At 55.8% G+C, this 16,910-nt stretch overlaps 4 protein-coding genes across 4 annotated transcripts; 2 read left to right on the forward strand and 2 right to left on the reverse strand.

Annotated features, from left to right (window-relative positions):
* Nucleotides 1-1,078: 1,078 nt before the first annotated feature.
* Nucleotides 1,079-2,236, forward strand: BKCO1_37000140 (rta1 domain protein; the record flags this gene model as incomplete). The annotated part of the gene is made up of 3 exons (XM_020275020.1): nt 1,079-1,389; nt 1,472-1,863; nt 1,929-2,236. The coding sequence occupies 3 exons, from the start codon at nt 1,079-1,081 to the stop codon at nt 2,234-2,236; spliced, it is 1,011 nt and encodes a 336-aa protein (XP_020128934.1).
* A 1,649-nt stretch (nt 2,237-3,885) lies between these two features.
* BKCO1_37000141 (nad dependent epimerase) lies at nt 3,886-4,791 on the reverse strand (the record flags this gene model as incomplete). Its single annotated transcript, XM_020275021.1, has 1 exon — nt 3,886-4,791. The coding sequence occupies one exon, from the start codon at nt 4,789-4,791 to the stop codon at nt 3,886-3,888; it is 906 nt and encodes a 301-aa protein (XP_020128933.1).
* Nucleotides 4,792-7,469: 2,678 nt separating this feature from the next.
* On the reverse strand, nt 7,470-9,544 carry BKCO1_37000142 (uncharacterized protein; the record flags this gene model as incomplete). The annotated part of the gene is made up of 5 exons (XM_020275022.1): nt 7,470-8,301; nt 8,354-8,428; nt 8,481-8,533; nt 8,584-8,614; nt 8,667-9,544. 5 exons carry the CDS (start codon nt 9,542-9,544, stop codon nt 7,470-7,472), a joined length of 1,869 nt encoding a protein of 622 aa, XP_020128932.1.
* Nucleotides 9,545-12,377: 2,833 nt separating this feature from the next.
* BKCO1_37000143 (uncharacterized protein) lies at nt 12,378-16,307 on the forward strand (the record flags this gene model as incomplete). The annotated part of the gene is made up of 3 exons (XM_020275023.1): nt 12,378-12,782; nt 12,836-13,220; nt 13,420-16,307. 3 exons carry the CDS (start codon nt 12,378-12,380, stop codon nt 16,305-16,307), a joined length of 3,678 nt encoding a protein of 1,225 aa, XP_020128931.1.
* Nucleotides 16,308-16,910: the final 603 nt, after the last annotated feature.

Below are 16,910 nucleotides of genomic sequence, written 5' to 3' on the forward strand. Positions count from 1 at the left end.
CTGCGACGACGTGGCGACCGTCACTCACCAACCCGACAGGGCAAGCCGACCGGCGCCGGCTGGACCACAGCTCGCCATCTCTCCCGACCAACGGTTGCAACAACGACGACAGGCGGGGCGAGGCGGGCGGAGCGGAGAAGGCGGTTGCTACAGGAGACGGGCGGAACAGGGCATGGTTGCAGCGGGTGTGGCTGGATTGCGGCGTTCTGTTGTGGTGGGGGGAGCTCTGGCGTGGGTGGTTTCGAAGCGAAATAGGAGCGACAAGCTTTGCAAGCGAGCGGCCGCCGCCAGCCGGGCGCTGCTTTCATATTTGTTGGACTTGTCCTGCGCGACCGACGTCATCCAGTAGTCCGACTCCGACTCCGTCCTGTTCCGCCCGTCTTGGCTAGGGGGCGCAGTAGAGACGGCTGCAGGGCCATCCCTTCTGGCCACGCAAGACACTCGCGGCACGGCGTCTGCGCGGGGTCAGGCGAAGCAGATGTGCACATCAACTGTACGACTTGGGCTGCACGAGGGTGGTGGAGTCTACGGACTAGCGGCTGGAACTTTAAAAATACTCGCAGCTCGGGTGGGCCAGGGCGCAGGCTGGCGAGTGCGACGAGAGCGGGCCGGACGCCAAGAACTAACACAACACCCGCTGTGCCGGAATGCTGGTCTTGCCAAGCATTGCTGCGCCCGCCTTGGCATCGCCCGCGGCTACGGAGTAACCACCCTCACTCGCTCACTCACCTCTGCTGCCGCTTTCGTCTTGCACAGCCCTCTGCTGCTCTGCTGCGCACCTGAGCTTGGCCCCCACCCCGCCCGCTCCGCTCCTCGTCGGTCGGAGTAAGCTGCGCCAAGCTCCGTGTCCGTCCTTGTCCGCTGTCACAACAGCCGCCTATCTTGACGGCTGCTGTCTACGATGACACGCTGTCCGTATAACAATCCTATCCCTCGCTGTCCACCTCTTTTTCTGGCTCAGTCTAGTCATCACTCGCTGCTTCCTCGTCTTCGGTTCCGTCTGACATCCATTCCGACATCCACCCCGCAAAGGTAGCAGAACACCAACAACACCCACACTTCTGATCTACCGCCCATCATGACTCAGTCCAACTTCACCATCCCCGGTGTCAACATGAGTGACCCCAAGTTCGACCCGGGCGATTACTGCACCCTGGGCACCTGCCCACTCGACCTGGCACATTTCACCTATGTCCCGACTTTCGCCGGAAACCTGACCTACCTGGCCATCCTCGGCGTGCTGTTGATCTTGCAGATCGGCCTCTCCATCCGCTTCAAGACCTGGTCCTTTTTGGTCGGCATGCTCGGCGGCGTCGTGCTGGAGATTGTGGGATACGTCGGCCGCCTCCAGATGCACTACAACCCTTTCAAGTTCAACCCCTTCCTCATGTAAGTCCACCATCCCCCCCCCTCGGGTCATCACCTGCCGCCCGACCACAGCAGCACCGCTGACCGCCGCCCCCCGCGCCAGCCAACTCATCTGCCTCACCATCGGCCCGGCCTTCCTCTCGGCCGCCATCTACATCTGCCTCGGCCGCATCATCGTCGCCTACTCGCCCGCCATCTCGCGCTTCCGCCCCAAGACCTACACCGTCATCTTCGTCCTGTGCGACCTGCTCTCGCTCGTCCTGCAGGCCGCCGGCGGCGCCATCACCGCCACCGCCGACCGCGACGAGCCCGACAAGAACCAGATGGGCATCGACATCATGATCGCCGGCCTCGCCTCCCAGGTCGCCAGCTTGGCCGTCTTCATGGCCCTGTGCGTCGAGTACGCGTTTCGGGTGCGCAGCGCGGGTGAGGGGGCGCTGGATGCTGGTTTCGCGGCGTTGAGGAGGGGCCTCGTGTTTCGGGGGATGATGGGCGGTGAGTTTCTCTTTTTTTCTCTCTCTCTCTCTCTGCCGATGCTGATTAAAATCTTTTTTTAATAGCCATTGCCACCGCCACTGTGCTCATCTTTGTCCGCTGCGTTTACCGCGTTGCGGAGCTGAAAGAGGGCTTCAACGGCGAGCTCGCCAACGATGAGCTGCTGTTCATGATCCTCGAGGGCCCGATGATCATCGGTGCCGTGCTCGTGCTGACCGTCTTCCATCCTGGTTTGGCCTTCGCCGGCCGCTGGGCCGAGGCGAAGCCCGGCAAGGGAAAGACTAACGATGAGGTCTTGGAGATGGAAAGGGTGAGGGCGAAGACGGTGGATGACGGGAGTTTCGAGTCGGTTGCCGGTATCGGGAGGAGCTGATGATCCTTTAGCGGTTTTTTGGTTTTTCGAGCTTTTTTGCGTCGTTGACTTGGGGGCGGGTGGCATGGGATGGAATGGGAAATACATGGGTCATGTCCTTTTTTGGCTTTGGTTTGATTTGTTTCACTGTCAATAGGACATTGAGCGTACAAAAAAAACAGCTAGATATGGCGTTCGGGAATTGTGAGGAGGATGATTTTTTCAAGACAATACCATATTTTCGCGCTTGATTGTCGTACTGCCTGTAATAGTATAGTACCAGAGCATTTTCTGTGATTGATCCAAGGAAAGTGATCAACTTTCTATAACTCAAAGTACAAAGACATATAGTCCTTCTACATGCTGTCACCAGCCATTTCTCGAAATTGTGATGAATTAAACTAAACACTCATAAAATCGATGATTGATTCTTACTTCTTCACGTATTCAGATGCCCGAATTGTGCCAAGAGAAGAGGAGTTGGGCAGCAGTGATGAATCGACAACCGCTGGGGTATGGGACATGGCGTTATCGAGATAGGGTGATGAACTTCGGTGTCCAAGCCCGCTAGTCGGCAAAAGTCCGTTCCTTGTTCCCGATAGAGACATCGTGGACCATTCCTCGCATTGGCCGCAGCACAGTCGTAGTCATAACTTTATGCACACATCGGGAGGTGAAAGGTGACCATTACCTTATCTTCAGCCAAGTCGGCAGAAAGACTTAGCCTAAGCGGCCGAGACTTCCCGCACGACTGGTACACCCCTGCACCTGCAGCCGAGACGGGCCGGCCCCATGTTGGTTCAACAAGATAAGGCAGTCAACCCCGTATCTGCGATCCTTCTGCTTATGGAATCCTTCTAGAATTCCCGTCTCGTCCCGTTTCGCAAGCGAGCATTGCCACTGTTGGAGCTGAAATGCTGAAACCATCTGTTGGATGGATTCACCATACCCTGTCGACTCTTTCGGCTTTAGTGCTCACTATGCCTGGAGATAACCCCTTGCAAATAGCGCAGTCGGGCGTACACTTAACTCCGACCCGTCAAGCTGGTTTGACCGTCCGCAATTATCGAGGCTCCGTCCCGGGAAAACGGCATCAAGGTAGGAGTCGCATTCGCTACGCGCAGGGCTGAGTTGGCGAAATGAGACCATTGTCAGCATATTGCTCATCATGTCTTGCATCCATCCCGCAGAGCCTGCATCGTGATGTGGAGCGCCCGACAAGCTCCGGCTTGTTCCATATTTGCCACTGAAATTTTCTCCAGGGATGTTATCGATGCGCTGACACGACCTGACTGTCTTCACCTTGTGCCTTACAGGGACAGTATTCTGTCCAGACTCAACACCTGACAGAATAATCATTGTGAGTACTGGTTCAGCAACATGTTTACATTCGAAGTATGTATTGGAAAGTCGGGCTTTATTTTCTTACTGAAAACTTGTACACAATTTGACTGTGAACCATCAATGCTCGTACAGGCTCACATGCTCAACTGCTTTCATAAGATAGAGGTACACCACTAAGACACTTCGTGAATACCAAAATTCATATTCGTTACTCCAACCCCATATACCATATAAACAACGGGTACTACAAAACTCCGGCCCATCCAAATTTCCAGATATAAAGCCCTATGTCATGCATTTCCAAGCCCCAAACACCATCACTGAAGTCAGTGAAAGAAAACCCAAGAGCTCCCCCCTCTCAACCACCACGCAGCACTCCCCACCACCGCACCCACAGACGGAAGCACAGCCCGTCGCACCGCCGACCCAACGCCCCTCCACCACCGCTCCAAGACATACTCATCCGACCCCTCCTCACCCGCCCCACCATCGCCGACATGCGGAAACGGCACATCAGGCACCTCCCTCCCAAGAAACTCGCACAGCGGGCCCCACCCCTCCGCCACACTATACACCAACAGCCTGTCCTCAGGCACCAGCCGCAAAATCTCGTCCTCATGCCTGCAAAACGCGTCCTTCTCCCCCCTCGGCGCCAGCAGCGGGCGCAAAAACCGCTCGAAGCGCCGCCACTTCTCCCACGCGCCGCCCGCCGCGAACGGGTTCCACGCCGAGCCCCAGCCGCGCGAGTCGAGCGACGAGTCCACCATCTGGTGGTGGTGCAGCGTGTAGCGCGCCCACGCGTCGGCGTCGCACGTCGTCAGCACCACCTTGGCGCGCGGGTACGCGGCGATGAGGTCGGATGCCAGCAGCGACGCCGGCGCGTCGATGCACGCGTCGTGCGCCGCCAGCAGCTTGGCGTATTCCCGCGCGCCAAAGGGCGCGCCGTCGTCGAGGTATTTGGCCCGCAGCGCTTCTTCCCAGTAGGCGTAGAGGGAGGGGGTGGCGGAGAGGGTGGCGGCCGAGAAGGGGTTGTAGCCGAGGTGGGTGAGGGCGTGGCGGAGGGACACGAGCCCCGTGCGCGGGAGGCCGAGGATGAGGAGCTGCATTTCTTGTGGGTGCGGAGGGTCCGGGAGCCGGTCGATGAGGCGGGGCGTCGTGGGCCATTGTGGGTTGCTGTGCGCGGTGGTGACGTCCTCGAAGTCGTCGAGGGGCGGGGGGCAGAAGATGCACATTTAGCGGATGGTGATGATGCGGGGGAGGGCGCGGTGGGCGTGGAAGACGCGGCGCTGGGTGGGGAGGGTGCGGTAGACGGGGAGCAGGAAGGCTCGGACGGAGGCAAGCAGAGCGGTGAACATGTGTGATGACGATGTTGATGATGTTGCTGTTGACGGAGGTGAGTGGTGTGGCGAGGGAAAGCGCCGCGCGGCCTTATAACAGCAACAACTGAGTTCTGCAGACGGATGGCAGGATGAAACACGGAGGGGGCCGAAGAGCTTCTCACGATGAGCTTGAAAGTCCACCCAACTCCGTTAGCAACTGGCGAAGCCGGAAAAGCGACGGAGGCGGTCCAACAATCGCGTGAGTTCGGGGTTTCGTGGGGGTGCCGCGAGCAATGCGGACAGCAACAGCGATCTGGCATCTGATCGTGGCTGCTGCAGTGGCGCAGGGTATAACGTCCGTCCGCGAGTTGCCGGCATGGGGCGCAGGGCGGCTGATTGGTGGCTTGATGGGGCCAAGTCCCACGCGAATTTCCTGTTCCGGCTAGCTCCAGCTATTTCGGGGTCGGACAACACTTACCGTCCGTCCGGTCATCATCAACACCAAGGTGCAACCATCCATCGCAACTCGGTCTGGACCGCCTTTTGCCTTATCGGACAAAATCAACCGCCTTGGGAACTTTCCGAAAATCGCTGCCCATGTTCCTTCTATTGCCACTACCAAGTACCCGGCACGCCCCGATTGGTTACTTTATAGTCTCCATCATGCTGCTGTCTGCAATTCTTCTGAATCCCGCCGTACTGGGCTGATGGGCGTCGCTACCAATATCTCGACCACCACCCACATCGAGAACCCTCTAGGCAACACGGACGGCGAAGAACTCTGCCTTGGCCCGTCCATTCCCGATCAAATCATTCACACCATGGCTCACATCATCCGAGACTTGCAATGTGAACTCCAAGCGATTGAGCAGAGCTAAGAATTAATGACTCGGCCGACGGATTCTCCTTGCCCGTGGAGCACCTCTCCGTCCGATGCTCTAGACAGAACGCCACTCTGATCTTCCGGGCTTCGGTATCATCCGCATTGCAACAGTCTACATAGTTTCGCGGGACAACAAAGTGAATACCTCACACTGTAGTATTGCCAATACTACCATGTCTGCTCTACAGTTCTGATAGTCCTCTAATATGAGCACCGCTTATTCCACGTCTTGTATGGAAAACGTCAAGGAAGCGGTTGATATCTAATTGACACTGGGTTGCTCATAAGGACCATGATGAATGAAGTTGCAGTATGTGGGGAAACCGTGGATCAAAAATGCCTATCAAGTAACCATAGAATATTTGGTGCGTTGGACATTCCGAATTGGCTGCACTGACATTCGCTCGTTGGCCCAATTATTTGTTCCAACTCAATAATCGGATCCCTCATCATGTGCCACTCGCTCCTCAATCCGGCACGCCCGCTTACTCGCTAGCTCGCTTCGCCTGCGAATTATTCAGAACTCGACGGAAGACTAGCTCAACGAATCGTTGCTTATGCAGAAGGTCTGTGCCAACACTTAGATTACGAGATACGCACACTAGGCATCCGACGAGTCGGAAGGATGCATCTTCTCCCGAGACATGACGAAAGTCTCGCCGACCACGTTTCAGCTGGCGATGTGGCATCCACATGACAAACCCTGCTGTCTCCCGAAAGGGGGTAGAGTTACCTGGGGGCGTTACTTTGAGCAGGCTTCGGTGACGACACGAGCCTGGGTGTTTCAAGAGCAGCTGCTGTCTCAGAGAGCGTTCTGCTTTGGTCGGGAGCAGTTCGACTGGGAATGCTGGACCTTGACAAGCTCTTGATCCGATCCAGGGAGCATCACGCTGGACGCCTTTTTGTTTTACAAAATCCCGCCTGACATGCACGGCGAACTGCTGTGGTAGTTGCCTCTTTCTGATCAGATGCGTGCTGAAGACCCCCCCTTTCCTGTCAAGGGATGTTTTCCTATACGGAAAAAGCTTGTGCCTCCAAAAATGGAATATGGCAGCCGAGAGATATATTCTTTTTGACTATGCACTTGCATTAAGAGCCCCTGGGAGGGCATTGTGTGTCTTAAGCACTTATGGGAAGAACGACTGTTAGTTGTCAGGACACCAAAACGGAAAAATGGCGGTGTCTGGAACTGCGGTGTTCCAGCTAGCGTGTGATGAGTACTGTCGTCTGGGACTTTTTGTCTTTACTGTCAGCAGAAAGCTTGAGACTAAACAACTTTTTCCAATGCACCCCGAAGTGTAAATTAACATCAGATGGTCTCTGAATGCCACATTTATCTCATCAGAGCAACCCGGGGCACAGTCGATGTGCGGAAAGTGATATTGTCTCTAGCATGGTGAGGCTTGGGCTTATCTCGAAGATGATGCAGTAGGTGATGATCATGGCAAGGAGCGTATATTGGCACTACGAGGCGGCATGGCGGGTGCTTTATACCCCGCTCGTCATGACTACGCTGATTGCGTAATATATTATTATAGCAGAAAAGATCTTAATATAACGCACCTCGTACGCTTTCTTTCAGCAAATCGTCAGACAGAAAAAAAACAATCGCAGTTCATTATCATCCCACTACCTCCAGCAGCGACAACCCCCTCCACAAGCCAGTAAGCACGACTACCTCATCCTTCATCCCAACCCTGCTCGCCCGTCACACAGTCCTCCCCCTCAGCAACCCCCATGCCCAACCAGCCACGCCATCCACGCCCCTGAGATCCCCAATCCATGCTTCCATGACCCTCACACTCTCCCCCACTCTCTCCAACCCCACCTTCTCCTCTACTGCCGCCCTGAGTCCCTCATTCGCCTCCACCGCCCTCAACACTAGGAGAAACGAACAAAAACTCTGCGTCCAAGCAAACATATTCGGTATGAGACGTTTCTTATCGCAGACGGGTGAGTACGCGATGGGCCACTGCAGCATGGCGTCTATGCAGTCGATGGCGCCGGTGGAGATGTCCGGGGGGAGGGTTTGGTGGGCGTGGGCGTGGTGGAGCGCGGTGTAGAGATAGGGGCGGAGGATCATGAAGCGCGCGTAGTAGTAGCGGCAGCGCAGCTGGGCGAGGAGGATGTCGATGTGCGCGTGGGCCGGGTTTGGCGGGAAGGCGGCGCGGTTGTTGTCGTCCCAGCGGAGCTCGGGAGGGAGGAGGGCCCGCCAGACGTCGAGTTGGCGGGAGAGCTCGGCGATGATGAGCGGTTGGTCCGAGGAGCGGGTGCGGCCTGCTGGGAGGGGCTGGGAGTTAGCTGGGATGGGGGCGCGGTTTAGGGGAGGTGGATGGCTGGGCTCACGGGCGTAGAGCTCGTCCGAGGCACGGTGGATGTGCCGGCGGAGGGAGATCATGCTGAGGAAGCTGTAGGGGTATTTCTTTTCGATGCTGGGTTCGTCACCGAAATCGAGATGGTCGTCAAAGTCGGGGAGGGCGATGAAGTCCTGGAAGCTCACTCCATCGCTTCGGGGAAGGTTCAGATCCAGATAGTACCAGCTGTCATATGTCAGCAAAGCTGATGAGGACGCTACATTTGGTTTGCTCGTACGATTCTATGACGTTGCACGTCCAGTATGCTCGTCGAATCATGTCTATGCTGTGGGAGTCCCAATCGCGGTCGATGCTGGTGAAAACTATCAGTGAAGTTAACAGCGCAAGGTGTTTGTCCTACTGACCGCAAGACGACCTTCACAGCCTCTGAGGCGATCATGGTCAAGCGCCAGTGTTCCTATAGATGAATCAGACCTAGTCAAGTGCTCCGGCCGGATGGTGCCTTACGATATGCTTAGAGCAGGACTCGTAATATAAACTGAAAACCATTAGCATGTGACAGAGCCCAGGATTTACGCGGCGATACTCACGCCATTAGTACCATAGCCTGGACATATTCAACAGTGCACGAGCCCGACACAAAACCAGTTCTCGATCTCGCTTCGTTGAATATGCAAAGTGCAGGAGGTCTGTCAGCCGTTCCCCCACGGACTCCGCTCCCTTTAGCTATCGGCTTTCCCTGTGCCCCCTCACATGCCAGCGAGCCCAGAGCAAACACTAGCAAAGCTAGCAAAGACTCAAGGCACCCCTCGGCAAACCCGTGCCTCTTGACCGCCGGCAGCGCGCCATTCACAAAGTCCTGACGATCCAACACCGGGTATATCAAGTTATACGACCCGAAAAATGCATTCGTATACTCGTCCATCAGCGCCGCCGTCAAGCTAGGGAACACAGTCCTCGACTGCTCTTTATCCCCTCTGATGACATGCATATTGGACCTGGCCAAGAAACTGTCGCAGGACAAGACGCCGGGGGCATTGAGCATCTCGTGGCGCAGTAACCATGCCGAGCCTTCGGCCAAGATGGCTTTAAGGTCGTTGGTGGGGCCTCCGTCCACGAGCAGCGTCTGCACCGCCGGCCACGAGAACACGGACAAGGCGCCTCGCAAGTCCGATTCGTCCAGCAACTCCGCCGTGCCGGGACGCTGATGCTTCTTCTGGGACTGGGGCGGAGGCAGGTCGCCCGTGACGGCGGGATCCACGTTCATCGGGTCGGGCATGGCGGCGAGGTAGGCCTCCTTCCTCAGCGCCGTGATGGACGGCAGGAGCTGCTCGGAGCCAAGTTGTTGTTGTTGTTGTTGTTGTTGTTGCTGCTGCTGCTGCTGCTGCTGCTGCTGTTGCTGCTGCTGCTGGTCCTGCAATACGCGGTCCAGCTTCTCGTCAATGCGTTGCATGGCAACCAGAATCATTTCCGCCGTTTTGTCCTTCCTACAGGTGCACGGCCGGGAGCAGACGCCCCTAAAGTTAATGTTTGTTCGTCTCTTTCTCACTGTCTTCTTTCTTACGTGATCTCTCTCTCTCTCATGTGTGTTATGGTGCAGCTGGGACCTCGGTCAGGGCCGACGGAATGACATGTGACTTTCTAATGAACTGTTCGTTTATGCTTACTTGGTTGGCCGCGGCTCGCGGTACACGCACGGTAGATCAAGCCGTTCGCATAGCCCGCACCGCGGCCGGCGCTCGTTGCAGCGTGTTTTGCGCGTGCGGCACGTCTCGCACGCCTGCGCTGCGATCGGGTTGCGGTGCCGCGAGCGCTGGTGGGTGGTGGCCGCCGCCAGTTTCGGCGGATTCGACCGACGAAATCGTTTCTTGCGAAGATCGACGCATTTTATTTTCTTTGGAACGTTCTCTGGGCGGAGAACCGCTGCTGGCAGTTCTGGCGACGGTTCAGAGGGACTGTGCCTTGATTTTTGTACGGGAGTGCTGGGGTCGGAGTCGACTCCGCGGTGGCGATCCGACAGGCCATAGGCACGTCATGAGTCGGGAATATTGTGTGAAATATGGAGCTAAGGGTGGATTCATCCAAAGAGATTGCACGTTCGATGCTTTTGTGGAATTGGGCGGGTCTGAGACGCCTCTAGTAGGCTGCATCAACCACGCAGGGCCCACGGCAATAGGCGGACCAGTGCGGCACTTGAGGGAACATGCGAGGGCCTGCCAGTATTGCTGCGCTGTGACGTAGCAGCAATAATGCTTGCACTCCGCTTCCACCTGTAGGCTCTCACTTTATACGTGGTGCCCAACCCCAGCGCAACCCCGGACATTGCTTTCGCTGGAAGGGGACTAGCGTCGTTGGAAGCAAACTACCTCGACATGTGACGAAGAGAAATGGTAGCGGATGGCACGTAAGGCCCCTTCATGCGGCAGATGTCCAGCACTGAGGCTTGCTTGAGGGACATAATAATATGTCAATTCCGGAGCTTTACGTTCGTTTTGATGGTAGGAGAAGCCAGTCTCGTGACTTTTCAAGAAAAGGCAGCTACGATCCGGCAGTCGGTTGCAGAGCAGAGACTTATGGGAGGCGCATTGCAAATGCACGGCGTGCAATCACTTCATGTATAACTAGGAAACGATGCGACATGAAGCCGAGCCACGGCTATAAATCACGTGACAACCCAACTACTTCCCCGGTAAACACCATGCTGGCTGATCATCTTGGCAGAGCTTCGGTTGCGGTAAAAGCTAATGTTTCGGCGCCGAGTACCAGACTCGACGGAAGATATGTTCCAGCTATTTGCCGGACCGGTGGTCGAGATAAGTAATTCTTCGTCGAGAAACGTCGCAACTCCTCCTCACCGGGAAATAAACAGACCAGCCATGCCCTTCACGCCTCCCAGCCCAGTCAAACTGCCAGCCAGGCATTCGGGACCGCAGTGCCCAGCAGAACTCAGCAGAACCCCAGATCAAAGAAACGCCGCGACCCGCCCTCCTCCATAAACAAACTGCTGCCCGTCTACACCATCTCAGACAACCCACCCTCCCCACGTTCCCTTCCTCACCCTCCTCACCACCTTCGCCTCCGCATCAAAATAATACAAATACAACGCGCATCATCCCCACCGCATTTCAGTGCACCATTCGTTGATCATCCGGCCTGCACGCTGCGCGGCGTCGCGCATCGAAGAAGGCAAGAAGGGAGAGCCAGAAGGCGGTGACTAGGGAGGACGGAGAGGCAATGGGGACGGAGGGGGGCGAGGTGGTAAGGGAGGAGGAGGAGGGAGACTAGATGAGGGCACACCGTTCTCCATCTCCGCGTAGATGGGGAAAGTGGAAATTTTGACGTACATGTGAACCACGAATGGGTTCAGTTGTTTTAAGTATACCACCCCTCTCCTAATGGTGTTTCGCCATGACAAGTTAGCAGATGTATCCCAGAAGACTTACGAGCACTTTCTGGCAGCGCATCCTGCGTCATGCAGAATTTGCCTTCAGGGGGGTGCAAATGGTTGTTTGTATAGTCAAGGGACGCAGCAAAGGGGGCTCCCGTATTCCTCACGTTAAGTTGTGAGATGAATTACGTATGCGCAGCTCAAGCAGATGTTCGATTGTAGATTCGAATGTTACAGCTATACGAGTAAGCGGTTTGCTGGCAATGGCGTAGCAATATCCCCGTCATTCGCGTGTTATTAGCTGCTCGCCCACATATAACTGGCATCTCACCCGGTTAGAGACTACGCGAGAGTGGGGGCTAACTGCGTGGTGATGTCAATAATGTGGCCCTCTCATCTCGTGCGAGATGTGGGGGCCGAAACCGAAACTACTCGCACCATGATGCAGCTACGCTACCGTAAGAGCAGTCGGCACAGGCAACACTGCACTACTAGACAGACTAATAGAGGACTTACTATCTACTATAAATACATCATAAAAAAAACTCAGCCTTAACTACAGCCTTGAACCATGCGAAACGCCGCTCGCAGGTTTCGGCCAAGTGTTGCAGATCTAGTCCGTTATTGTGACACAAAAGCCCTGGCCCCCACGAAAGCGTACCTGTCGCACAGGGGCTATGCGGCGCAGTGCCATGCCATATTTATTCATAAGCCCGTTCATATAGCTGATTCCTCCCCTCCCCCTCCCTACCCCCAATCTTCCATTCGGGATTTTCATAATTGCACTGTCTGCAGCTTCACTATAAGACCCTTGCGAGTAGAGCGTTCTGCAAACTTGTCCTTTCCCAAGCAGGGCGACGCTGTTCCTTCACCGAATGCCCTAAGCTCCACGATCTTCGGTTCACGAGGTCAAATGACGCTAAAATCGTTCCGGTACACGATTGTGGGCAAACAGAAACCAAACTCAAGCTTCGACGCACTACGCAAAGGCGCTAAAGTCCAAGAGCAAGATTCGACTCTTCCATGCAATGCTTTGCCTTCGCGTCGGCTTCACTTCGCGCTTCACCAGCGGAGCCTCGCTGTGTATAGCATTTGCTGCATCCTCTTTGCCATCACTCTTGCCGTTCTTTTCAGCATCTCCCAGAGCAATCAGGGTCTAGTGTCCCTTGATGACCAGTTCTATTACTCATCAATCGGAAACTCGAAGTCCGGCACACAGCGTACCAGCCCTGTGTATTACGCGTGGAAATACGGTCCGACTGCGGTCTTTACCCTCTTTGCTGTTTTCTGGGGCCAGGTCGAGTATCAGGTCAAACGCGTAGGTTCTTATCAGAGCTCCTTGAGAGCTGTCAACGCTGATATATGGCTTAGGTCATGCCATGGAGACAGATAGCCAGCGGCGCATCCACTCCGGAAGAGGGCGCTCTGATGGACTACATATCATTGTCATCGTTCGATGCACTCTGGTCCTCGCTGAAGAAATCGCATTTCCTAGTTAGTACCGCTGTGGCCGGCACCATCCTCATCAAGCTTATGATCATTCTTTCTACCGGCCTCTTTGCGGCCGCAAACATCCCTTTGTCTGATGAGCACGCGGCTCTACGAACCCTGGACGATTTTCTCCCAAACGGAACCGGGCTGAACTCAGTCGATGACGCCACAGCTATAATTGTCAATAATCTATACGCTTATGGCTCTCCCTTGCCATTTGGAACTACGAAGGAGTACGCCTATCAGAGATTTGAAGCGACTACTGGTGAGTGCTTTCACCGTTGAGGTGTTTGCTGTGTAAAAGGAGGATGCGTGCAATGGCCGAGCAGTCCGAGTGTGGTCGTTTCCATACTCCTCTTCTCTTTCCACGGCAAGAGCTTCTGCCTTCTGCTACGATTTGCCGTAGTCGTCGTGTTTTCTGTTGACTCAGTACCCATAATCAAATTTCTGACGCCTACCAACAGGTTCCCACACTTCGCTCATCGCTGGTAATGTAACCGTCTTCGACACAGACGTTGAGTGTGAGTCTGCCAGCCTAAACGGTCTGGATATTGACGGAAAGCGCCACGTTACACTTGCTACATCCTCCTGCAACATGACGTTTCCCTTGGCCTCGGATTGCGGTTCCACCTCCCAAGGTGATTACGCATTATATACCTGCGAACGGTTTTCTCGTTGCGATAGCGATTCAGCCACAGAGTGGAGATTTGCCCTCGCAGTGGTGAACATTTCTGACAGCGATCTACCTCTGAGAGTTGATAGTTCATTCGCTTTGAGCTGCAAGCCCCAATACCAGCTTGAAGAAGCAACTGTCTCTTTGACACCGGAGTCGATCAGCCGCAATGAGCCTCACCAAATCACGCCCATTCTCGGAGCTGAGATGCACCTGCCTGAAGTTCCCGTTGCAGAGTTTGGCCAAGCCGTATTTAAGTCTTGGTCGTCGGCCTGGGAACCTCTTCTGAGTAATGGTACTACGTGGCTAAATTTGTTTTCCGTCTTCCCAGTAATTGCACCAGAGACGAACTGGACGAAAATGTGGCGACCAAGCGATTATGACCCACCTACTGTGGCAAACGTCTTCCGCGAAGTGCACGGCCTGATCTCGATACAAGTGGCGAAAAAATACTTCATGATGTCGGCACAAGACGAAATTACCGGAACTACAGTTTCAGTCGTCCCACGTCTGTTCCTCCGAGGCCCCGCGTTCTGGGCAACGGAAGCCATTCTTCTACTCATTGCCATGTTTTCCCTTGTACTGGTGGGCCAAAGGAACTCGCTTTCGCTCGCGCCCACTTCCAGCTCTGTCAACTCTCTCGCCAGAGCGCTTTCCAGCCCATCGATGATGCAGATTCTCTCTGAGCCTGAAGCATCGTGCCTACATGACCCCGCAAGGGCCGATCCCTCACAGACCAATGAGTCACGCACTTCCGCAGAGGATCAAGATGTTTCTGAACTTGCAACTGAGTCACCAGAAGATGGACATCCTTGGTATAGACCATCTATCCTTTCTTGGGGTTGGCGAGCTTTCGTCGGCGGTATGCCCCTGATAGTTATTGTTATTCTGGAAGCGACATATCGTTATTCCACAACGCATAAGGGCATTTCAGATGTCAGCGATGGAGCCTTCGCTCACTACGCTTGGAGTTACATTCCTGCTCTGGTTATGGCTATCATTGGCATATCATGCTCTGGATTGGACTTCTCCATCAGACTACTTGCTCCTTACCACACCCTGCGGCGCAAGCCAGTCTCGGCCCAGTCAGTCACATCAGAGGACTTCCTTGCTAAAGTACCGCTGCATGCGGCTGCTTCCGCGCTACGGACTAGTCAGCTCGTCGTCTTCATGATATCTGCAGCATCCATACTGGCGCCGTTCTTGACAGTCGTTGTAGCGGGTGTCTTCTCCACCGTCAAGGTCCCCCAAAGCACCCCGATCAGACTATCGCAGCTGGACGAGTTCTCTCCTGCCAACGTATCGGAACTTGACGCATTATCTTTCACCCCCAGCACAATGGGTGATCCAGGTCGAGGTCGCATGACTGCAGGATTCATCATGACTTCGAACCTCAGCTATCCAAGGTGGACCCACGGCGTGTACGCATTTCCGCAAGTGGAAATAGCCCCGTCGACTGACCAGAACTCTTCATCCGTCCCCAACATGACAGATCGAGTGCTAAAGGCACAAATCCCCGCCATCCGTGCCCGCGCAAACTGCACCCTGCTACCTTCCACCATCGACGATTCCGTAACAAGCAACCGCACTAGGTTGGAAAAGCTCATACAGTGGTACATACCCAACGCCACCTCGCCACTCCCCGTCCCCAGCAACGCCAGCAACCCCAAATTCCAAGGCAGCAGCGACGACGACAAACCCTGGACCAGCGATGCAGCGGGCGACGGCTACTTCGGCTACTGGTACACGGACGAGCTGCGCTTCGACGACTTCGACTACCACCCCGACGGCAGCTACAGTCCGTCCTGGAGCGCGCTCCCGGCCGCCTTCCCGCGCGCCCTCGCAGCCTTCGGCACCGTCCACGCAAACACCACCTCGAGCGTCACCCCGCTCTACTGCACGCCCTACCTCGCACGAACGACGCTAACCGCGCAGTTCCTGCTGCCAGACTTCGACCTCGACGCGGGGTCCCCGCTGCTCGAAGAGGAAGAACATGTCGAAACGGTCTTCTCGCACGACTCATACATGTCGCTGCAAAGCGGCGACGAATGGTCGATCCCAGCCTCGTTCTCCGCCCTCGCCGCCGCGCAGCGCGCCGACTTCGCCGACTTCGCGCTGCTGGTGGCATACGGCCTCGGCGGGACGCCCGTCGCCGAACTCGTCGACCCGCAGAATGTGGACAAGCTCGTCGCCGCCATCGACCACGCCTACGGCTTGTACATGGCGCAGGTGCTCGCGACGCAGCGGCGGGCGTTTGTCGATGACGATCACGACGACGACGACACGGAGCAGCGGCGGCCCCTGCTGGATGGGGTGCTGGTGGATCCCGATCGCTTGCGGCTGAGGCAGGATGAGGTGTCGACGCGGGTGCTGCAGGCAGTGCTGGCGGCGGTGGCGGCGTGCGTTGTTGCGGCGTGTGTGGTGACGAGCGCGGAGAGGGTGGTGCCGAGGTGTCCGTGTAGTATTGCGGGGTTTGCGGGGCTGGTGGAGGGGTCGGAGTGGCTGGCTGTCATTAGGGAGCGGGTGGGGGCGCTGGAGGGGCGGGGGGAGGAGTTGGAGGAGGAAGCGCTTGAGAGGGAGGTGATGGAGGGGTTGGTGTTGAGTTTGGGATGGTGGGGAGAGGAGGGGAAGAGGAGGTTCGGTATTGATGTTGAAGGGGGGGAGGTGGGAGAGGGCTGAGCTGTGTTGGTACACGGGAGTGTTTAGTGTGGTGGTGTTGGTAGCGATGGAAAGCAGAGTAGTCCCGCCGGGATCAGCGTCCACGCAACTGACCAATTCGCGACGTCATTTCTTTAACTTTAGTGGCTGGGGTAGTTGAATGATGCGGTGGGTTATAATATGGTGAGACCTTGGAGAAGCTTGGGGCGGATATGTGTAATTCAATGCCTGAAAATCCTGTTTATGACGACAGGTGGAGCGTTGGACGAAGCCAATTCGCCGCGCCGTGCAATCATGAACCACCGAGCTCATGCGCCTGTCTTCTTTCATCCAATTCGTAGGTCGGAGACTTTACTGGAGCTTCATGCCGCCCTTCGTTTTGGAGTTCCAGGGTGGTTTGCTGTGCATACGCAGGTCCTGGTGATCCGGCCGTATGTTGCATTCCGTCACTCCCTTTCGCCATTCTTCTCCCATAGCAACATCCACCAATGAAAATGAGTGCAACGAGGGCAATGCACCCAACCACAATCCCTGCTATGGAACCACTGGATACTTTCGACGCCGATGTTTGCTGCGTTCGTGAGGCTGAGGGAACAGAGGTACCTCGGGTTGCCGTCGCGGCAG

The sequence above is a fragment of the Diplodia corticola genome (assembly GCF_001883845.1).
Source record: "Diplodia corticola strain CBS 112549 chromosome Unknown scaffold37, whole genome shotgun sequence".
Lineage (NCBI taxonomy): Eukaryota > Fungi > Ascomycota > Dothideomycetes > Botryosphaeriales > Botryosphaeriaceae > Diplodia > Diplodia corticola.